Below are 24062 nucleotides of genomic sequence, written 5' to 3'. Positions count from 1 at the left end.
GATCATGTGAAACTTCATGCAAACCAGTTTCTTTTTGTAAGGATGCAACACCAAAAGTCAACATATATTACATAATACGGTTTTAATGAGTTGCAATAGTTATAACAAAGGTTGTGATATAAGTCTTTACAAATTAGTATATCAAGATATGATGAAAAAGGAAGAAATGTTTGCCTTAAATGTGTTTTTCACATAAAGTGTATTCTTTGCTCTTGTCTAACTTTAACCAGGGCAGGTGATTTATCCAAAAAATGGTCTTATCCAGTAGCAGTGATAACCTGATTTCAAAAGCTTCTTCAAATTTGATCATATATGTCTTGTAGTATTGAGTTTTTCCAATAAATACCACAGTAAATATGCACTGCTAGCTGTAAATAATCTCTAGCTTGGTACGTGACTGTTCGTTACTACATGGAAAATCTCTAGCTACACTGCTGCTGTGAGTGCTCTAACCATTAAAAGCAACAGTGGAACAAACAGACATGAAGTCAGTTATACATCTGTTATTAAAATACATTACCTCGTAGAAAAAAAAATAAACAGGAGTAGTCACTACAATGTTTGGATATAGGTTGGCACTTGGTCATAAAGTAAAAGCATTAACCATTCTGGTGAGATAATACACAAGCAGCTGGCAGCACAATGTCCCTTTGTAAATCCTAGATGAGTTAGACCGGCAATCCTCTCAGTCAGCCTAGACTAACTCAGCATTCATTTTAAATCGGACAACTCCAAACAGAAAGAGTAACACATTCTTTCTAAGAAAGCTTCACTCATTCAAACAAGAAGTTTTTAGAGATATTTGTAAAATCTTCATCAGACTTTTCCTGAGCAGCCAGCACTGAAGAGCTTTTTTGTCACGTTTGCAGACGCTTTCGACATTTTAGTGCAGATAAATCCGAGTTTGTACCCTTAGCACAGTAGACAAGGTTGCTTGTGGCAAAGTACATGAAACAGAAATGCTAGGGGTGGCCTCTGTTACTCTTTAACAATTTATAGAAATGTTACCCTGATTTTGCCCAAATGGTAAAAATAAATAACGTAACCAGCTATGCTAAGGAGCTCGCTAAGTATCTTGCTGAAATTTAGGTTTCGAATGAAATCTGCAAGTTTTAACCTGAGAGAAATAAGACAGCCTTCCCTCCCAAAACCAAAGCAAATAATAAGTCAACCTTATGAATAAAAATATTCTGTGGACATTACTGGAATGACTGATTTTAAAGCATTTTTATAACTATGTAACTCATAGTACCTGTGTTTAGTTTAATTCTCCAAGCCATTAATCCTTTATATGGATTAAACTTCTTCGAGACTTTATATATATATATATATATATATATGAGAGTGCGAAAAATAGGTTTTAATACACACTTTTTTTTTTGCATGTAAATATCTGCTTCTTTCTTTGCATATGTGTTACAGTTTTTGGTAATATGCTTATCTGTGTCCATGTCATAGGCACACCTTACTACAAACTAGTAACTCGCTACCATGGAAAAGGTCTGTGTGACAACATTTTCTCACGTGGCTGATCTCCCACTCTTCCTTTGTGGGAAGAATCCCACTAACTTCAGTGCGACAAGACACCTAAGTCAAATAAGGTTTTGACCCATTATATTCCTACGAAATTCTAGCTGAACATCTGCACTATGTTAATCCATATCTATTTTAATAAAAATAGTGCCTAAGTACAGACTAAGTTCTAAAAGACTAATGAAGACTAGTTGCTGCAAAGAAAATGCTCTGCCTTAGTCTGAGGATGTGGATGCCAGGCTTGCTAAATATTTACACAACTAACCATCAAGAGCGGGCCTGTAGCAATTGCCTAAATATATATTTACACGTTTACAAATTAAAAAAGCCAAATCTTTTTTCCACTAATATCAACGAGGGCTTTGCCATTGGCTTTGGTGGAATCAAGGATTTCGTCCAATAGAATAGTTTGTCAACTGTTACATTTTTCAGGAAAAAAAAATAAAAGAAAAAGTGTTTCTTCTATCCTTCATTTTCTTTTAGAACACAGCTAAGGGGAAGACAAAAATTAAACAACTCCACTGGATTGATTTTATGTTAAAAGTCTAATGTAAACCTACAAAGCAGGAACATTGAGTTAAGGCTTGAAGCTGATTAATTTCTAGTTTGAAGTGGAAGGATAAGAAAAGTACAAGGCAAACAATTCCTTTGGAGAGAGAAAATATATTTTGATTACCTTTTCCTTTTATTGTAAAATCATTCCTCACCACACTATGAGTGGACTCGAAGCATCATTTTTAGCAAGTAAGTCACAAGAACCAAAGCTGAAGTATGGATAAAGCAGCAAGATCATAACACATCAAGGTATCATATACACTGAAGAAATAACTCAGCGTCCTCAGGTGGTTTTTTTTTCTATAAAAACTTGATCTATGTAGGACTTCATTCACATGGACACTAACAATGAGGAAGTATTTGCTTTGGCGGTAGTGGATCGCACATCTGTTTAACTTGTTTTGTATTTTTTTGACATAAGGTTTCTCTGTGTTGTACAGATGTGAATCAGGTAGCATTCGACATTTTTCCCCTGCTACTGAGGTGGTTGGTGGTCGCTCTCTGCTGGGGTGCTTATTTCATTGACTTCTGCGACACAAATCCATTGCTTAGAAGAGCAAGCTTCATTGTTGGACTGGTTTGGTGGGTCTTTTTACACATTATCAGTCGGCGTAAATAATAAATCCAGAAAATGTGCTGTATTTGTTGTTGTTTCCTCCATGTGCTTTTCCTCCATCTAATTTAATGTAAACTTCATCTCCTGGCTCCAAATGAAGAACCACGCTGTTACTGGCATAGTCGTAGTTCTGATCAGCATCCTGAGCAATCGCACTAGCTCGAACCTACATAAAATACATAATGAGTGGTTAAGAAAACTCAGGTCATTTTTTCTGCATGGTGAAATAAAAGCATATCCTCAACATCTTACTCAGCATGCATGAGTTGCCACATTAAATGTTTGGCAACGTACATTGTAGCTTTTTCTTATTATTATCACTTGTTTTCTCTTACAATGCAACACCTGAAACTAAAGCAGTAACATGCTCCTTTCTCAGTCAGCTGGTTAGTACACAGCTGCTCGAACTCCTGTAGGTGTTGGAGCCTTTTTAAATATATGCGTAATAATAGCTGGAGTTGGGAGAACTGAATCTGATGATGTGCCAGTTTTAGATTGGTTTAACTTCTATATCAGTGGGACAAGTGATTGATGTGGGTGAGGATCCACGGTGAGGCCCTATTGATACCAGTCTGGACTTTCTCCAGGGGTGATTTATTGTCATACTACTAATAGGATTGTGCTGCAAAAAGAATACAAAGAGCACACACACACCCACACACACACAGGCACACGTCAACGCACACAAGCAGGTACAGATTCTCGTAGGCATTTAGAAAAGCTGTTGTGACCACATCTCAGTAAGCAAACATTTGATTTCTGTGTGTTTCAAGAGATGCACATTTGAAAAATCACGGGCAAGTAGATATTTGCTTTAAGAGGTTTTGGAATTTACAAGTCATTGAGGACTTTTCATTTGCAACTTTCACTTAAACGTGCCTTTTTTTCCCATTTTTCCCTTACTATTCCACTGCTGATTAAATTTGACATTACTAGCAAACTGGAAGTAATCTGTAATTTCAAGAATAGCCTGTGCCATTGCAAGTCTCAAAATCATTTGTATATAATTTGACCCTGTTTGGTAAAATATTTAAACTGAGTTGTGTGTGATTTATTTCAGTGTAACATATCATCTGCTTGTTGCTTGTCTTTGTTCTAGCATAGTTACAGAGCAGTAAGTGATTTAGTGGTATTGCAAACCTGAACTAAGTAATAATGCATGACTTGGTGTACTGTATGTGGGATTTTATCTGTTCAGAATTGAAAAAATAGGCTATAAGTCACAATTTTCCACGAATTCCTTTCAAAGTTTAAATGATAAATTTCCAAATTAAATTCTCCTGTGATAGGATTTCACATTAGTATTGAAAAAGCAGGGAGTTCTTTTACCATGCAGGATCTTATGGCATTGTGAAGCTTAAAAATCACACTAGGTGGAAATTCTTTTATATGTCCTGTAAGAAGAGTGAGAAAGGCTCAAAAGGCTGGCAGTGGTGTGACAGTCTGCAAATTTAAACTGATACATGGCACGATGATAAACCCCAACTATTTCAGGACTTCTTGATCCTGAATTGCCTGGTGGTGTTTACAGAGTCGATCTATTTTGCTAGTGTTTAAGCAATAATTATTCTAAGCACTGGGTATTTCCTCTGTATTAATGACTGGCAAGGTGGAGTTGAAGGCTCTGTACCATTAACCCTGGAAGTACCCTCCAAAGAAAATAACAGGCTGAGACTGTTGTTGGTAGTGTAAATGGAAATGGCAAATGGCAAGGAGTGAAAAGGCTATAGAGGAGGTGGAAAAACATTCATAGAGCACTAGTACCTTGCATACTGGCAAGCAAATTAAGCATGCTATTTCTTAGAGGTTTTACCTCCTCGTTTGTTTAGCCAGAGCAATTTCTTTTTAAAGACTACAACAGTCTCAAAGGAATTCTCAGTGTACTGCTGCAAGAGGGTAACTGTATGTCAAAATTAAACCATTAATGGACTATACATTTCATAAGTTGCATGCAAGTTCTTTCCCGAAGCTACACTCCCAGGCTGCACACGTGTACAAGCTAAGCTGTGTGATCTCAGCACTCCCCTGTACCAGCTTTATCACCATTAAAGGAGACCTTGAGGTTCCACCTATGCATTGCTTAGGAATGGTATTTTTTTTTTCTGTCAGTCATACATTGTCCAACAGTTTCGGTATTGTCATTGCTAGAAAATACCAGATTTATAATGTTACTTTTGTCAGACCCCATTTAACGACTTACTTGAAAACTTTCTGAGCTTTCTTACAAATAATACACGAAGTTAATGGCTGTCACATCACATCAGCCTTCAGTGTTTCCAGTATAAATCATATCAAAAGGAGATACTGTTGTATTAACACTGTGCATCAATTTAAACTAGTTTGTATGCAGGTATTTACCTAAATACTTCTCTTTGCATAGATATATACAAATACATACATAAAACCCCTGCCTTTTTTTTTTTTTTCCTTTGAATCACTGTGAGTTCAATTTGTCTCATGTCTGGCACTGGAAGTTGCTACATTTGGGAAAGGTTAAACTTCAGGCTCAATTTAATATTTATAATCGGTTAATTTTTAAAAAACTACTGGTATATATTTATTTTCAGGGTTTGAGGAAACAAACACTTTAAAACATTATAAAGAGGGATCAAAAATTGATTAATATTTAATTGCAAGTAAAATGGTATTCTCGCGGTGGACAATATTGCCTTTGAAATCAAAGTTAATTTATTACAACGTACTTTCTTTTAGTAGTCCTGGTTTATCTGCTGAGATAGTATTGAGAGTAGACAGTTTCTAATTTAATTAATTGCTGTTGATGTCCTCATTATTCTGTTTTCACAGTACTTCCGAGGACCCATAAACAAAAGGTTAAGTGGCACATCAAGATTAATTTAGCGGCCGCCGATGCCGCCGCCTGCGCGGAGCTCGAAGGGCCGCGGGGCTGGCCGCGCTTCGCGGGAGGAGACACGCAACGAACGAGCCTCTCCGCGACCGGTGGGACACGGCGGGGGCACGGACCCCGATTGTCGCTCCTACGCAGGCGGCGTAGAGCGGATCAAGACCCGCAGTGCGCTCTGCCGGAGGGCGAAAAGCCCGGGGAGAGCGGCAGCGCGGGGCTCCCGGCTCTCCGCGCCTGGGAAAGCCCCCGTAGCCGCTGCCAGCCGGGACAGCTCCGTCGGTGAGCGACCTGTTGAGCGGCTGCTGCGGGGCCGGGCCCTCGCCCTCCCGCCGCACCGGGGGGAGCAGCGCGGAGCTGCCGGAGACACCGCACTCCCCCCCGGGCACCCAGAGCAGGAGGGATGGCAGGTACCCTGGCGGTCTCGCTAAGCGCTGTGATAATTAGAGCCAACCTGTGTCCGTTAGCTACGTATGGAAGAAGCGCAAAATCGCTAAGAACGGCTCCTCGGGGGAAATGTTGTAGGAACACCCTCTGCGAGAGCGGTGGCAACGTTTATCCTAATTAAAATGGATGATTCCTCTGACTTTCAGACGGTAGCCTCGCAAGATCCTTAATTATTTCGAACATTTCCATCCTGCTGCGGGGTGCCGTGCCCGGGTTTACCGGCCGCCCCCGCACGGCTTGCCGGGCGCCCGCCCTCAGCCGGCGCTTTCCCCGGCACCAGCCGCCAAGGGGCGAGGTCGGCAGGCGCCGCGCTCACACGGTTACCGGCTTTCCCTCCTAGAGGGAAACCTGGGAAACCTCGTTCCTTGCCGGGGGCTGAGCGTGTCAGAATGAGCGCCCCGCTGCTTGGGAGCCCCGTCCCATGGCCGCTTTCCCCCCGCCGCACCCCGCTCCTTCCCTACGTGGGACCACCCTCTCCTGAGCTCACCCGTCGCCCCTGGCTCTCCTTCCTTCCCGGGGAATCCCCGGCCCGAGCTCCGCTCACCCCCGCGGAGGCAGCGCTGCCTGCGCGATCGCCCACCCGCTCAGGTCCCAGCCGAGCTGTGGGCAGCTCTCCGCGGCCGCAGGCCGGCCCGTACCCGCCGGGCCGGCAGCCGGTGCCAGAGGGGCGGGCCGGGTGCCGGCCAGGTGCCGCTCAGCTCGCGGGCCGCCCGGGACAGCGAGCTGGGAGCGGGCGTCGGCGGCGTGAGTGTCGGGGAAAAGGGCGCGTTGAGTCCGTGTTTACCCGGCGGCCCGGGCCGGCCTCTGCTTCGCCCGTATCCCCCGGTCTCCCAGGGGTTCTCGGGCATCCGAGGGGGAGCGGGGCGGCACTCCGCGCCTCGGCGGTGGCGCTGTCCGCAGGGTCCCCACCGGCTGCGGAGCGGCGGGCGCCGGCTCCCCTCACCTCCCTCGGCGGCTCGCCCTGCCTGCGCTCGGGCCACACTCCCCCGCCTCGCACCCGCGCTGCCTCCAGCGGCCGCCCGGCTCCCCCTCCCCGCCCGCCGCCTGCTTCCCGCCCTGCCCGCGCCGCTCCGCCCGCTCCGCTCAAGGCACCCGCTCCCCTCAAGGAATCCGGCCCCGCCCGGGCGCCCACTGTCCTCACAGCACCCGCTCCCTCGGGGAGTATGACTTTCCTCTCGGGCGCCCGCTCCCCTCAAGGTGCTTGTTCCTCTCAGAGACTCTGTTTTCCCCCCGGGCGCCCGTTCCCCTCACGGTGCCTGTTCCCCTCAACACTCCCCGGGCGCCCGTTCCCCTCACGGTGCCTGTTCCCCTCAACACTCCCGGCTCCCCACAGGCGCCTGCTGCCCGCAGGGACTTCCCCCGGACTCCCGCTCCCCATACAGTCCCCGGTCTCCTCAGCAAGCCCAGCTCCCCCCGGGCGCCCCCTGGCCTGACAGCGCCCACTGCCCTCATGTCCCCGGCTCCCCAAGGCGCCCGGCGCGGCGCCCACCTGGTTGTTCTTGCAGAGATCGGCCCACATGCTGGTGCCGTCGCCGCCCCGCATGAGCACATGGTAGGTGAAGAAGTAGATGCCGGGGATGGAGCAGGTGAACTTGCCGGTGGTGGGGTCGTAGTGGTTGCCCAGGTTGGTGACCACGTCGTCGAACTTGAGCACCTCGTAGCCCTCGTGCTGCCGCTTGAGGCCGGCGTAGAAGGCGATCTTGGGGACCGTGCTGTAGGTGGCGGCGCTGATGGCCCCCGCCGCATTCAGCCCCGGCGCCCCGGGGGGGCCCGGCAGGCCCTGCCGCCCCGGCTCGCCCTTCTCACCCGGCGGCCCCACCGGGCCGGGCGGCCCCGGCTCCCCCGGGGGGCCGCGGGGCCCCGCTTTGCCCGGCCGGCCGGCCTCCCCCTTGGGTCCCTGGATGAAGGTGGGCAGGGACTGCATGAGGCCGCGGTCGGGCGTGGCCGCCGTGCTGGGCGCCTTGGTGCCGCCGTAGGGGTCGCAGACCATGCGGCAGGTGCCCAGCATCTCGTAGTGCGCCGAGGTGCCGGCCGAGCTGACCAGCACCGGGATGAGGATGACCAGCAGCAGCACCATCACCACCCCCAGCGCGCCGGCCGCGATCAGCCGCCGCCTGCTGCCCACCAGCCGGCTCAGCGCAGGGCGATCCTCTTGTCTGCTTTTGGACAAAATCTTGATGGTTGGTCGGGGACCTCCTCAGAGCCGAAAAAACGCCGAGCCCGCTCGAGCTCGGCTCCCCTGGGGCTTGGCCGCCCTCCCGCTGCCGGTGGCGGCGGGGGCTCCCGCGGGTCGCGGCGCTCGGCTGCGGCCGCTGCAGCCGCCGGGCGGGCGGGAGGGAGGGAAGGAGCGCTGCCGCCGCGCCCCGGCCGCCCGCACTTTTATGCTCCCGCTGGCGATCGACTTTTTTTTTTGCAGGCTGTGCCAGTCCTAGTCAACTTTCCTTGGAACTTGCCTTTCCTCTCGCGATCGCCCCGCTCGCCTTCTCGCTCGCTCACTCTTCTTTTTTTTTCTCCCAGAGACGACAGTCCTTAGCGCGGACGCGCCTCCCGGCCGCCCCGCTGCCCGCCGCCGAGAGCCGCGCCGCCGCGCCGCGCTGGAGCCGGAGCCGGAGCCGGAGGGAGAGCGGGATCCTGCCCGGGTGCCACCTGCCAGGAGAGGAGGAGGCTGACGAGCGCGCTGGAGCAATTTATAGGCACCCAAAAGCGCAGGGGAAAGGGGAGCTGCTTTGGCATCTCATTCCAGCATCTGCTCTGATCTTCCCACTCACAGGGAGTTTGGCATTACTCTGGCAGTGTGGGAAATATATATTTTTTTCCTCTCTCCCTCCCCCACCCCTCCCGCAAACGGATGAGCAGTGAAATCGTGAGCCTCACTCAGAAGCTGCATCTTGCGATGACAGCTCTTTCTGGAGCAGACCAAAAGGAAGAGATGATCTTAGCAGCCTCTGGGTACCCTTCAGGTCACCGATCGAGAATTAAAAGGTCAATCCACCTCTTGCTTAGCGCTTCTCTGAGACCGTCCTGCCATATTAGTATTTTCTGGGGAATACTGCTTTAAATGTAGGGATGCTTTACTGTTACCGATTGTCCAAGTGGAAGTTATTCGAAAATATACCTCCCACCTCGCACAGTAATAGAGAGTAGCATCTCTCCCAATTTCGAATCTCCCTCTTCCCCCCTCCCCGATTACAACCATAAAAGCAGAGAAGGAGACAGTTCTTCCTGTGAATTAAAATTGACATACTCATCACTGGCTGCAGGGTTTCCCGGTGTTAAAGCCAGCCGCCGCATCGCTAGCAAACTGACACCGAGGGAAAGAGTTCACTTTTGTTTAGAAGCCAAAGGAAAGTGTGCGGCATATACAAACCAGCAGATGTCTGGACCTGAGGAAAAGGTCTCTGTGGCTTAGCTCAGGGACAGCAAAGCATTTTGTTAAAAGTCTTTAGGTTTGTTGGTGGTGGTGGTGGTGGTGGGGTTTGTTTGTTTGGGGATGTTTGTTTGTTGCTGTTTTTTCTTGTGTGTGAAAGGTTTCTCCTTCCTCAAGGGCTGGTGGACACCTCTGTGACTGAGTGAGAAGGTGAATGTGCAATATTAGTGTAATTTCTCCCGAGAAAATATTAAGGAACTTGTCCTGCTTGCAGATATACAAGGTACACAAAGAGCTGTTTAAATAAACAAACAGAATTGATTCCTAAATCATACTTCTGTATTCAGGAGCAATGGACGTCAATCAAACGTGGGTGACATTTGCCTGTCAATACAGGGATGATGTCTGGAAAGAGTGTGACTTATTACAGCAAGGCAAGAATCAGAAATGAGCAACAGTGGCAAATAGGACAACAACCGAATAACAGCATCTCCAGCGATGATCAGAAGGCTGTGATCTTGACTTGGATTTTATTAGCATGAATCCCCTCTCCCCCCACTCGCTCTCTTTTCTTTCTTTTCTATTCCACAACACAATAAGGTCAAACAAGCAGGCAGTGCGAAAAAAAGATTCATTGATTCTTCCTTTTAAGCAGAAATGTCAGCAGCTCCTTTTGCTCTTTCCGGAGAGACTGAAAAGCAGCGAGTGTGTCCACACTGTGTAGAGATGGGCCAGCCCAGCTCCTTATCTCCCGAGAAAACTCCTGATAAAGCTTCCATTTCCCACATTTGCAAATATCCCTCCCTCCTTTTTTTTTTTTTTTTTTCTTTCTTCTTCTTTCTTTCCTTTAATGCTCTGCCTTAAAAAATAAATCTTTATCTGGCACTGACACAATCCAGCCAGTTCCCTCAGCTAAGGGCTTCCCCTCAAGGCCCAGGAAGGCAGCTGAACACACTTGGAGGATTCTGTTTGTATCTCATCGCTCTCTTTACCCCATAGGAAAGGGCTTTCTGCACTGCTCTTCCATCTGGGCAGAAAAAAAGAAAAGAGAAAAGTTGTGCCAAGAGTGATGGGTCTGTCTCAGCCTGTAGCTGGGCCCTCAAGGTGTCGAGGTGTTGTATTTAGTCATCCGTAACCGTGGCAGTATTCATGACATCGGCATGTGCGTAAACCTCCATTGTGATGACTGTATAACACATTGGGAAAATAGCAAATATCTTAACCTTCAAATAGACACAAACCTATCATGGTCTGTCAAGCCAGAGTGATGCTGGCTGACTTATTGTCAGCAGCACATTCTCAGTTCCTTACTCCAGCTATGATAAGCTTGATTCTTAATGTGAGGTCCTACCATACTGAACACATTTACCTTCTTAATAGACAGTTTTATCCTCACACAGATCGCCAAGAATGCTCATTCACTCTAGACTCTGCAGACTTTCTCCCAAAGAAGATAGGCACAAAAGTCACAGCCTGAGTAAGCAGAACAGAGTGAACAGGGCAAGTACTGATGCTGGGTAGTCAGTGGAGCTTGGATGTTAGCTGGGAACGTCACCTGGGACCTGGAATGCCAACCTAATGCTTTAGTTACCAGATTATATTTAGTTCCCAAGGACAAAAATATTTTCCAAGGAAACTAAGAATGGGAAATGGAAGGGCTCAGAACTTATGCACTGAAGGTCTCAGTAGTCTGGAGCAAAGTTAAAGGAAATGTAGAAACCTCTTTTTACCATGGGACCTTTGTTTTCCTGAAGTGGCATCTTAAAGCATTGATTTACTGTAATTAAGGTTTGGGTAGCATTTATGTTATAATCTCCTCTCCATGCTAGAGGCTAACAGTCAAGATTGACAGTCTGCTCTTAATACAACCATTGTACCTATATGAGCTGTTGCCAGTCTTGACGTGTTAAATGTCTTTGTATTTTTGAAGCCCTTGTACACACTCGTTCCAGCCTTTCAGCTGGTTTGCTTCCCTCTCGATTCTCTTTGGGCCTTTACACATTCAGACCCACAGTTGGTGTTCGAGCTGAATCCCCTGCAGCTCCTGCCATTTGAAACAGCGGGCCCACAGCTCTTTTCCTCACCAGCTAATTAGTTAATGTTCTTACAGAGCCTTAAAGACACACAGCATAACATGCATGTTCATTTTACCTGTGTGCCATTGCCTCAGCACTAAGATAGGGAAAAACTGAAGAAAACCAGGTAAGAATGTATCCACTGGCACACAGGGCAACACCATCTTCAGGCACAAAATGTCTCTTTATGCCTGCAGTGCTAAATTCAAAGGGTTAGCCCAGAAAACAAAACAACAACAACAACAAAAACCTCAAAACAAACAAACAAACAAAAAGCACTCTGAAAGGGGCAATGCTTTCCCGGTTACAGTGAGCAGGAGTAATGTGGAAAAAGGTGTATGCCGAACAAAGGAGAGTTCAAACACTGTGCCAAGTCCCATACTGCTTCTGCTCACTCCTATCTGCATCTGTTTTGCTCTTGCTTGTATTTTAACTCTTTTAAAAATTATTTTAGAGAAGCATTTTGAATTTCATTCTACTAAAAAATTAAGGCTTTGCTATGCTGTGCCTTTATAAACAGTGGTTCAACTTAAGTACATAAAGGCTAGCAACTCAACCTGATCCCAGTGGTACAGTTAAGGAACAACATGCACTCACTCCAGCAGGTAAGTGGGTTCAACGCTACAAAATAAAATATATCATAAAAAGGGGAAAAAATGGCTCATGGTGACACAGTGATGACACCTTTGCTGCTATCCTAAACCATTCCTGGTATCCTGTTTCAGTTCTGTTCACCCAGTTTGCTGAAATCTCAAGGCTGGCACACGTGTCATGTAGTGGGTCATGGAAAGGACCACAGTCTGCACCAATTTTGGTAGAAGCTTGTACAGGCACCACTAATTAAGCTCTCCCAGCAACTTGTTTTGGTCAGCATGACTGAAGACCATCCGTGTTTATAGTGATGCAAGTTGCCCACTAGATTATTTCATAAAATTAAGGTTTTTGTGCTCATGGAAGGAAAATTGGCTTCGACGTATGATAGAAAAGAGTCGTTTTGCTGATTTTTTGGAAGCTTTTAGCTGTCCTTTGGAATGTAGGAAGTCCTTCTGCAGGGTATTTTCTGCTATTCAAGGATTTAAAGCTATCTTTGTGTGTATGTGCAACTGGAAATATTCTAGATTAAGTTTGATCACATTTAATAATGCCTTTTGAAGATCAGCCTCTGAACATGATGGCAAACGGGAAAATGATCCAAAGGAAATGTGTTCAGCCATAAAAGGGTTACAACCACTTTTCAAATCCAGATGAGGGGGGAGTTCAAGGAGGGTTGTCACTAAAGTGACAGGGCTCAACAAGGGGAATTTGCAAAAAATTTTCCACGTATCTGTTCCTTTTTAGTTTTTAATCAGAAAAGATCAGTCAAACATGACTTGTTACTTGGGAGGGGAGAAATTAAAATGGAAAGATCGGTACCCAGTCATGTATATCGTGTTTTGACTGGTGAATTACTGCAGATATAAAAACATAACTGTGTCTGTAAAAACAAGTCTTGAACACATAGGGAGATAAAGATTACACATTCAACTGACCAAGTTTAAGGATATAAAATAATCATATACGACACTTGATAACTGCCAACATAAATAGCAACAATTAACCATAAAAAATAGTCATAATTGCACGTGCCATCGTTTATTCCAAAGATTAAACCACTAGTTGCAAGCATAAAATATTGTTCTTGCAGGTGTCTCCTTGTCCCTGCAAGCCTGCTTCTATTTGTCTTCTGTCTCCTCCTGCCCTGCCCATGATCTAAGGTGGTGAATGCAAAGCTGTAGTGATGCACGGGAACGTGTACACTCAGCCTTGACAGTATTCTTTGAGAGTGATGCTTGTACTTCCCCAGCCCCAGTGGTGCCAGACCAGTTGACTGCTCTTGCACTGGTGACGGTATAGAATGGCAACAGCTGTACCTAGTGTCAGCTTCACAGTCTCTGGATAAAGCTGCACCCCTTTTTCTGGTCTGTCACCCCTTCCAATTGTCAGGCTCATGCTTTCCTTTGCAGGAGGAGCTGTGTTTTGGGCAGTTTCTGGTGAGGTCACTAAGAGCCATGGTGCTGTGGAGGTGTCATTGAGCAATGCTTGCGCCAGCCAGTAAAAACCTGCTCCATAAATAGCCTTAATCTGCCAACAATTGCACTGTTTTTCAGGAACTGGGTTTCAAACAAGGAAGTTTTTGCACAGCACTTCCTCCAGCTTTCTTCACCAGAGCCTGGACACCCAGCAATCCAGAGACCAGGCTAGTGTCTGCTTGCAGTCTGGCTCTTGCTGAAAACACCCTTTTTCTCAACATACCCCACCTCTCCCTTCCTTTAACTTGATTTTAACTTTTTTTGATATAGAAGTCTTAGCTTTTGCAACCGCCTATGTAACCACATCAGTGGCTGTGATGTTTTTCATGTAGGCTTTCTGCTTGACCCCCTCTTAGCTCCCTTCTCATCAAAAGCCATAGCAGATAACCTGTCATAAGCAAGCACATGGAAGAACTCACAATGTTCATTAATAAAACCCCAAATTCAGAGATATTCATAAGTGCTATTAGATCAAGTAGTATTGCTAATAATGAAGGCTAGAGTGTCGGCATTCTTATGAAGATGTAAATAGTAAATACAAAGGGGTGGAAGATGAATGCCTCTAACATGAGAGTAAGATTAAACAACCACTTTGTCCCTGCTTAAAACTATACCAATAAGCAAAGGCATAAATCATGTTGCACTTCTATTAAAAATTATGTCAGTTGTTAGAGTCAATCAGGAAATTTCCAGGTGATTTCCCCATAGGTATGATTTTGGTTACCTTTGAAATGGTTATTAGGCTGCCAATGCTATTAAAAAGAGATGTTAGGGGAAAAAAGTAAGAGCAGAGACAAGCTTTTCTAAACAGTCATCTGCGATTTACCCTTCCTCTTCCAGACCTGAAAGACTCCCTTTCCATTGTTCTACCAACCCAGCAATCTTCTGGCGTTTCATACCAGAGTCCTTTATATTCATCAGAAGGTTGATGGATGGGCAATAAGAATGGATAGCTGGGAGTAGAAAACTCAAAATTAAAATCCCCAGGGTGGCAAGATGCCCAAGAGATTTATTTTTTCTTCTGTCATCCCCCCAACTGATTTTCTTTTTGTGCCCGATTATTGATTTCTGGAGTAGTTAATGGTGTAATTTACTTTGCAAATTGCAATTACTTCTGATCATTCATTCTTCTTCCTATCTGTTTCATTAGTTAAAGCAGGAGACACTTTGATCCCAAACAACCTTCTTTGCAACAAAATGGCATACAGTGGACTCCGGTGTCATCCTGCAAGATGCTGAGCCTTTGGTTACTATGGTGGGCAACTGGCCTCAGTACTTGGTGAAATTTGGCCTTGTATCATTAAACAAAAGCATGTTGCAATACTGATCTGTAGGCCTGATCCATCACAAATCAGGAATAGTTCCACTGAAGTAAGTTGTAAACTCAGAACTCTGGGATCTGAGACTGGGTTCATGATTAGCATCGTATTCAGTGAGCTGCAAAGCACAAGGAGATGTGATGAGCACTCTTGTCCCCAAAAGGGACTGATTATGCCTGCACAATAAGGAAAGAATGAGGACACTTTCTCACTGCATTGTAGAGATAGGATCTATGCAGAAGAACCATTGCATGTGTTTCCCAGCATAATGTATTGCCAATGCCATTATTAATAGCCTATCCTGTACTATATGTAACTTTGGGTTTGGCATCAGTGAATTTAACTTACATTTGTGCATTTAGCAATAACAAAAAGCACGCAGATTGGAAAGAAAAATCAAAGTATTTATCACCTTCTGAGGTGAGCATGTGTTCTTATGCAATGCATGCATTTTCAGTGAAACTGTTGATAGGCTTTCTATACAGCAATTAAACTCTAGTATGCACAATTACTGCACAAATCCAAAAAGCATCAGGTGAGAACAGGAATGTGACTGGTTAGAGAGCGTGTCTACCATCTGGGGACTGAGATTTTCTACTCTCCAGGGAGATAAAATCTCAGCTGGAATTTTCCCTTCATGTACTGAGACATTATACATATGTTTATAATATGCAGAGACACACACGAGCCTGTGCACATGTATGCATGCAAAAATAAAATAGAAAAATGTATATTTTTCCAGAATAAGAACAGAACATGAAAACCTGTGGTTATCACAATTCAGCAACCTGCTATTTTGCATTTTGTTGTTTAAATGTAAACCCAAAATGCAGGATAACATACACAATATTCCATGAAGTTATTCTCAACCACTGGCGAGCACACGGAGTTACCGTTCTGAGGAAACTGATGGAGTGCCAAACGCTGTTTGCATTTAACACGTGAGGAACTCTGTTGGCCTGAAAGGAGTCCTCACTCCACTGTTACTGTGCAGTGAAGCTCATGGAATTATACTAGAGTTTTGCTGCTACTTGTGAGAAAGAAATTTAGCCTGGAATCTTCTGTTTAATTAATATTGAATTGCTAATATCAGTCTTTAAATCTCTAAAAGAGGCAAGAATCTTTTATCGAGCTTAATGCCTGGGAGAGAGAATGAAATGAGAAGAATTTGAAGTGAGTATATCCTGATAAATGCCATTTGTCCCTGTGATGCTGGGAATCAGAAAAGGGTATCTGAGGAGAGGGCAGTGCCTTTGAGGGGAATAAGACCCTCTGATCGCGAGACCGTTGTGGATGTGGATTACAAAGGCACTGCCATTTCCAGAGAGCAGCATTTCTAGATACGTTGCAGTGATAATGTGTTGAAATAAACATATTCAGGCCTTATGTTGAAAATCCATTTTGAAGCAGGCAGAAGGCAGAGCAGGGGGTGTGCCTGCAGGAATCGTTGTACATCAGCACATGGAGCAGCGCTGCAGTGGAAGTGAACGGCAGCAACCTCCAGGCAGCTTCGACCACATTCTTTCCCCGGACAACTTCTTTAGTAACTGCTCCTCCAGCATTTGACTCCCACCAGGTAGGGATATTAACAGTTTTAAACACAAACTAATTTGCTGCTAAATTGGTCACTCAGGTTCCTTTGTTCAGGAAGTATGATGAGCAGAAAGCAACATGCCCTTGTATCGTCAAGATGGACACCATAGGATCCAGCCATCAAACAGCCTGAGTCTAAAGACTTTGAGTCAGAGCTCCCTCTTGATGTATTTAATAATCTCCTTATGAATTATATGCCAGTTGATTTTTTATTTTTTCTTACGCTGAGTAGACATCTATTCGGAATTTAACATGCATCTTCTAAGAGGTTTCTGTTCTTAATTATCCCATTATCATACCTTATCACTCAATCTATTATACCTTTCTGCATGTTAAAGTGCTAATAAGTAGATAGTCTGAAGCCATTAAATAGGTATATCAGTGACAGCATCACATCGGGGCTTCTCTCCTTCTTACTATACTCATTGGACAATTAAAAATACAGTTGTGGGGTTTTTTTTGTTTTCCAATAACCAGAGGCTTTCACTGGCTTACTGCTATGACTTCAGTATGTTACATTAGAAGAGTTTCCATCTGCCCAACTTCCTTTATCCCTTTTAACCGCCCAAATTCAGACAAGTGGCATGAAGGATAAACTGAGCTGCCCTTGCTGTTTCCTTTGCAGCGTTCTCCTTAAGTATGTGCAGAGGAGACGTCTCAGTGCAGAGGATGCTGCTGTCCTAGGACTGTGAGGGAATGACAAAGGCGAAACCACCAACAGCAGTCCAGTCACTTGGAGGATTTGCTTGCCTCCACTCCAGATGATCATGTGTGCTGTGTTCACATTTATACAGTGTTTATACCAGGTTCCAGAGTCTCTGTGTGAACACTTGGAATTTCCATGGGCCCACAGACACTATCCTGGAATCAGGTCTTTATTCCCTACACATTTATTCTCTTTGGGCTGATTTATCTTCACTTATATAAAAACATAAATGAACTAATTTCCACTTCTTTCAGGTCCGACAGGCTGTAGGAGAGTAAAAAATACAAACAAAACCTGATTTTCAATTAGTATTTAACACATTTAGGCTCCTTTTGGAGCTCTGATGACGTATATTGTAAAAACTTGTGGACAAGTTTTCCTATTGCTTAGCTCTGCTGATGATTTCACAAAGAATGGAAGGGGTTACTAGATGTAGAGGGTTACAAAAGGCCAGGAACAGACTTTCCAGCATGGAACTGAGAAAAAAAGCAGAGCTGATGCTTTTATAGAATCAACTCTCAAATCCTGAAATGAGGAAGAAGAAATGGATAAAGCCAGGAACAGGGGGATAGGTCTGAGCCACGCTGCTGGGCTCACACGCTGTGTCTACACCAGTCTGTTAAACAGTGCCGGGACATGTCCCTGCGCAGAGGATCGCCACGGTTTATCCCATTACATGGCCAGGTCAGTCCTCATCACGCCTCAGTCCCGTGGCGATCAGCACACTCCACACAGCCTGGGTGGCAGCTGGGGGCAGGAACCCTCCTGCCCCGGCAGTCTGCAAGGCCCTGGCTCTGTAGGGTGTGTGACAGAACTGACAAAGCCTACTCAGCCCCAGTGCCAACTGAGAGACCTGGCCCATCTTATTTGGGGGTGTTGATTGACAGACAATTGAACATGAGCCAGCAGTGTGCCCAGGTGGTGAAAAAGGCCAACAGCATCCTGGCTTGTATCAGGAATAGTGCAGCCAGCGGGACTAGAGAAGTGATTGTGCTACTGTATTCGGTGCTGGTGAGGCCGCACCTTGAATCCTGTGTTCAGTTTTGGCTCCCTCATCATAAGAAGGACGTGGAGGTGCTGGAGAGAGTGAGAGGAGGGGGATGAAGCTGATGAGGGGCCTGGAGCACAAGTCTGATGAGGAGCAGCTGAGGGAACTGGGCTGTTCAACCTGGAGAAAAGGAGGCTGAGGGGAGACCTCGTTGCTGTCTACAACTACCTGAAAGGAGGTTGTAGCATGGAGGGTGTTGGTCTCTTTTCTCAAGTAGTGAATGATAGGACAAGAGGTTCAGACTGGATATTAGGAAACATTTCTTCACAGAAAGGGTTGTAAAGCACTGGAACAGGCTGCCCAGAGAAGTGGTAGAGTCACCATCCCTGGAGGTGTTTAAAAGTTGTAGAGATGAGGCTCTTAGGGAAGTGGTTTAGTGCTAGAGTTAGAATTAGGTTATGGTTGGACTTGACGATCTTAAGGGTCTATTCCAACCAAAATGATTCTATGGTTCTATTTACTCCTCTAGAGAGCAACCCATGTAGCACAGGGACTGAGACCTGGCCCAGCTCTCACCTCGGCTACAAGTTGCTCAGGCCACCGTTTCCAAGCCGCTCTCCCCATGTGTGCAGCTCCACAGGGTTTCCTCCTCGCGCAGCTGCCATGTCTGGCAGAGGTTGTCACCCTTGCTCATCTGCAAGGTCTGCTGGAGGATGTCACTGTGCAGACAGGTCTGCTGGTTGCCCCCAGATCCTCCCCCAGTAGACACCAGCTCAGGGCAGAGCAGTGCAGCACTTGCCCACCCAGGTGTTGCACAGGAGCATCCCCAGTGCCATCAGAAAGCAAATGGGAAAGAAGAGAAAGTGTTTGGCATGCAGAGGACACTTACCACCAGGTGATGGCAATTTTCAGGTAAGGTAGCTGGTGCAGTTGAGGTACTTGATTCTGCAAAAGACATGTGTTTGCCCAGCTCCACATGAGGACTGTGGGAAGCGGAATAGAGAGCAAAAGTCTGTGGCTGATCTTGCTGAATGGGCCAGATGGCAACTCTGGCCAAAAATAGCTTTGCTAGAAGTAAAACACATGGTAAATTGCATTAATTTTAATAATTGCTTTTTATGCTTTGATAAAAACTGGCAAAGACCTAGAGGATCCTCTACCCAAGATAAATAGCATAGCTCTCCTTGACTGCTCCCCTTTAAAGAGACTGCTGTTATCAGGCTCTTAAGGCTCACAAAATTGAGAAGGATGAGGCTGCCCACTTGTGCCAGGAAAGCAGAGTACTTGGCTGTACATGGGACCCACAGAGAAAACAGCTTAGCTGCTGACGTATCAAGTAGCTTGAGGCCACTAAAGCAGTGCTGAGTTTGATCTGCAAGGGGGATGCTTCCCTAAAGCCTGGCAACATCAAATTGCTGCCTGGCCAAAGGATCTTGCAGAGTCACACTCTGAAGGCAAGCAGATCCAAAGTCTTAAAAAAAAAAAAAATAATCAAGAACCTTTTTCCAAAAGTAAAGGCATATTTTAAGACTTCATTTTCTTTTTTCCTTTTCCTTTTTCTTTTTTCTTTTTTCTTTTTTCTTTTTCATTTTTTTCTTTTTTCTTGTCTTTTGTCTCATCTTCCTTTCCTTTCCTTTCCTTTCCTTTCCTTTCCTTTCCTTTCCTTTCCTTTCCTTTCCTTTCCTTTCCTTTCCTTTCCTTTCCTTTCCTTTCCTTTCCTTTCCTTTCCTTTCCTTTCCTTTCCTTTCCTTTCCTTTCCTTTCCTTTCCTTTCCTTTCCTTTCCTTTCCTTTCCTTTCCTTTCCTCCCTCCCCTCCCTCTCCCGCTCCCGCTCCCTTTCCTCTTTTCTTTTTCAGCAGCAGCAGACATACAGTTTCTTAGCTGCTGTAGGGAAAGGGAAGAGGTAGCTCCTTTGCCCACTGCAAAGGGGATTTTTGCCCACTGTGGTGCCAGGTATGACTGTCACTTTGCTGTGTGAAAAGGGACAAGGGGAAAAGCACAGCTGAGCTGGGCTGAAGGGCTCCATAGCTGGTAAAACACGCTGTGCAGTTACTACCACTTCTTACAACACCCTCGGGTCAGGAATCAGGGATGCTTGACTTGGAAAGAAATCCTCATAGCAAAGCAAACTACCCAGCAATGGTGCTGGTTGCAGTGTCAGCCAGCACCTCATTTACGCCAGCCATTTCATTGTCTAACAAAATTGGTTTAGTTTTCTGCCCAACTACAGCTAAATCAAAACATATTATCTCTGGCTGCTGGCAGTGTCCAAGCAAGGGGGCTGTGCCAGTGACACAGAATTGGTTTCTAATTGATGCAGTTAATTCACGGCATCTGGTGTTCAACTGGATCTAAAATTATGTTTGATTACCTGGGGGATTTTGGAGAGCCAGCAACGCCTGCATTTCTTTCCAGTTCTCGGGAATACACAATGCTCTTCCTACTCCCAGTGCTACACATTTTGGACATGAATGAAAGACATTCTCTTTTACAGCTAAAAAATGTGCCTGTCAGTCCAGATCAGAGTCACTCCAGGATACAGTCACAAACCTGTCAGAGTCAGGTGAGCAAGATTCTAGTGCCTAGGAGTGTTTTTTGTCCCTGTTAGATTATGGAGACTCACTGGAACTGCAGTTTTGTCCCCAAAAGAGTGCTGTGTGACTGCAATTGAGTGGGGCTGATTTTTTTTCTTCTTCCTGCCAGGGCCACCATTAGGTGAAGAGACACGATTTGTGCCATGAAACAACAGCTTGGGCGGCGCATGTAGAAATATAGAAATTTAAATGTTTCTGCACACAGCTAATGCCACCAAAGGACACCTGAGTTAACATTGCTGGTTGGTTTGCAAGTGTGATTTGGATGCACTAAATGCTGAGTGCTTGAATGGCTCGGGCAAACGGCTCGAAGGAAGGTCCTTCTAATTCACATCTTCTCCAGCCACAGGGATTGCGGTAGTGAGCAAACTCTTCCCTGTATGAGATCTGCTCCCTCAAGCATGATGTGGTTTGGTTTTTCTCTCCCCAGGCCAGAACTGAAGCTCAGCAGGGCTGGGATGCTCCGTCCCAGGGAGGAGGCAGCTGCCACCAGCCAGTCCCTGCTCAGAGCGGGGCTGGCACCCGGAGCCAGAGCCTGGGCGCTCCTGGACATCTCCTTCCTGTGCTCTCCCCGGCACCCCGAAGTGCTGAGTGTGCACGTGCAGATCATGCTACTGATGCTGTTTGTATTCGTTAATTTTTCAAAGCTCAGTGATTTAGATTGACAAATGTATTCTGATTTCCTAATCTGTTTTCTTCACATCTTCATGTTTTTCCATAAGAATTATTCTGTTCAGCAGCTCAGCAAAAAACAATGAACAGCTAGAAGGTGTAATCCACTTCAGATTTTTGCACAGAATTACAATGCCTCTTTTGTCTTTTTTTTTTTTTTTTTCTTTTTTCTCCTCTGAAAACCTCATTTGTCTCTGTGTTTTTTGCAGTGGCACTGTAACTCCGTGTTTAACCTGATATTCCTGGACCCCTTGTGTTTTCATTGCTGTGTTCCCATGTGCTGTACTGGCTCGGTCTGCCAAACTGGTTTTACTTTTGCTCTCACTTTTTTCCTGCAGCTGCACTGTGGTGTAACAGCCTCTTCAGAGAGCACCTCGAAGGCTCTTGATGTTTGTGTTGCTTCAAGCGCACAGTGAAGCCCTCTCCAAACAAAGCTGTTAGCCAAGAAACACCGCAAGAGGAGCAAAGAATTAGGGAGAAGTGGACACACTTGAGCAAACATTGCAGAAGGGATGAGACATTCTGGAGCTGCTGTGTTGAAACATTTGAGTGCATCACAGGCAGCAGATGAGGACAAATTTTTGACTTTCCTGCAAACCTGTGGGTTTGCACTGTAACTGAAGATGAATGTCTCAGTGTGTCAGGAGATGAGAAATCTTAGAAACACCAACAAAATACCAAAAATGCTGCAAGGAAACTGAGCTGATTCAGTTTCTTGCCTTAGTAATCAAAGAAGTTGCTTTTGATAGCTTGAAACGGGATTTGTCATTTTCCTCCCAGAAATTAGCAGCTTTATTTGAATCACCGTGAAGATGACAAAACCATGCAGGTGGTGGGACGATTGCACAAACTGCATTTTAGGGCTGACTGGGCGTGAGCAAGCCCCCTGCTCCAGCAAATATAGATGAGAGCCCCCAGCCTGCGCTCATAGGTCCTGTGAATGCAGAAATTCAGCTAGGTGCTGGTGGGATTTCTGAAAGGTGCCCAAGAAAGTGCTATTACATCTATACCAGCTGAGTTGAGCAGGTTTGTGTGATGACAGACAAGTCATTCTGCAGCGGGTAATTAAAAGGATTAGATATTAGTCCAGAAAGAGTCTGTATGATGAGTGAGCTGTGCTATCTGGGAGCTATTTCCAGCATGACAGATACAAAGTTATTTGAGCATGCTAAGCAGAAAATCCCTGTTTTAATCCATCATGGGCAAATTTGTGTCTTGATACTATGAACAGGGTAGATTATTTCTAGAGATGGTGCCTAAATTTCTGCTTAGAGCCAAGTTTCTGGGCTTTACAGAGGTGCAGATTCACCCTGCAAGCTCAGGGTGGATGCTGGCTTTCTGTTTAGGAGGGGTGACCCTGACACAGACCACTGCTCTGCGCTGAACCCTGGTCAAAATTCACAGTCATCCAAGTCTTGTGGGAAGAGGGCAAAGAAGAGACCCTGAGACCTGTCCCTCAGAAGGCTCTCTGCTCCCTGCTAGGGCTTGGCTGCAGAAGGAAAAAGCCTGCTTGCTACCAGTATTAAAAAGTTATTAGGAACTTCTTCTGGAGCTGAGTGCTGATGCTCCAGTGCTCAGCAGCCATGAGAGCACAAAGATTCTCCATATGTGGTAAATAATCATGCTTTCGTTCATTTTTTTTTTTTTTCTGAAATTTTATAGAATGGTCAAGCTGCAGAGAACTAAAGAAATCCAGATACAAACCTTCCTTGTCTTAAATGCTCTAATTGTTCTGCTATGACCTCTGCTCCTTGGTTTATGTGCTAATCTCTGCACCAGATCGACTCTGCAGAGCTACCCATATGTTTATTGTGTGCGCCCAAATGGCAACCCTAAAACGCAATGGTGGGTCATATCCGAGTTCTCGTACAGAAGGTTTGCATTTTCTATAGCCCACCTGCACGTGCAGAAGGGGAAGTGACTTCACAGGCTGCCTGAAAGGGGAATTGTGACTGATGGAAACAAGAATACAGGCACATACCAGAATACCAAATGTCAGATTAAAGCATTTCAAGCTGCTCAGAAGCAGTTCAGCATACTTTGGTCAGAAGAAAAGTTCACAAGAACTCCACCAGCTTTTTGGTGAATCCATCTTATTGAAATCGTGAGGGACACGCTCTGTGAAATAAGGGCGGAGGATTCCCACTGTGGTGCCGTTAGCCCTTTTCAGACACTCACGTAGGAGCTCTGGCTTTCAGAAACGTGGAAATATAGCTTTTTGCCACAGATCCTGGGTATAGAGGAGATTTATTTTGAGAAGCCCCCAGTCCTTGCAGTAGGGTGAGAGGTGGAGGTGGGCAGGGCACCCACCAGTGCAGGCAGCACAGCCACCCTGCGGAGGGCATCACACTCCCTGTCCTAGCCCTGAGGTTTTATTCCTCTTCATAATGTCAAGTAACTCCCACCCAGGTGCATCTGCCTTTATCCACTCCCTTGAAGTTTGATGCTTCATCCTCTGTTTCCTAGACCCTTTATTTTTGGAGTGCTACCGCTTGGCTCCCAGCTGCCAGGCTGAGCTCCAGGGCTCTCAGCAATGTGGTGCCTCAAAGGCAGCTGAGCCTCCTCTGCTGGCTGATAATGCTGAAACAGAAAATATTGACTGAACGAGGGTTATTCCGAACACAACATGAGCATTTCCTATTCAATCACACTTGAGGTTTCTGAGCATT

The 24062-nt window shown here is 45.7% G+C and overlaps 1 protein-coding gene across 1 annotated transcript; it reads right to left on the bottom strand.

Moving 5' to 3' along the window:
* Nucleotides 1-57: 57 nt before the first annotated feature.
* Nucleotides 58-8847, bottom strand: C1QL3 (complement C1q like 3). The gene is made up of 2 exons (XM_013367808.3): nt 7501-8847; nt 58-2870 (listed from the first exon to the last, which is right to left on the bottom strand). The coding sequence occupies exons 1-2, from the start codon at nt 8086-8088 to the stop codon at nt 2691-2693; spliced, it is 768 nt and encodes a 255-aa protein (XP_013223262.2). The 5' UTR covers nt 8089-8847; the 3' UTR covers nt 58-2690.
* Nucleotides 8848-24062: the final 15215 nt, after the last annotated feature.

Source organism: Columba livia, chromosome 2, assembly GCF_036013475.1.
Source record: "Columba livia isolate bColLiv1 breed racing homer chromosome 2, bColLiv1.pat.W.v2, whole genome shotgun sequence".
Lineage (NCBI taxonomy): Eukaryota > Metazoa > Chordata > Aves > Columbiformes > Columbidae > Columba > Columba livia.
Note: the sequence above shows the minus strand (reverse complement) of the source record. Positions and strands in the feature narration are given on the sequence as shown.

Excerpts from the sequence above, each read along its gene's own strand:
- C1QL3 (XM_013367808.3), bottom strand. The coding sequence starts at position 8,088 with ATGGTGCTGCTGCTGGTCATCCTCATCCCGGTGCTGGTCAGCTCGGCC. Across the intron at positions 2,871-7,500 it reads ATCTCTGCAAGAACAACCAG|GTTCGAGCTAGTGCGATTGC; the intron begins GTGGGCGCCGCG and ends TATTTTATGTAG.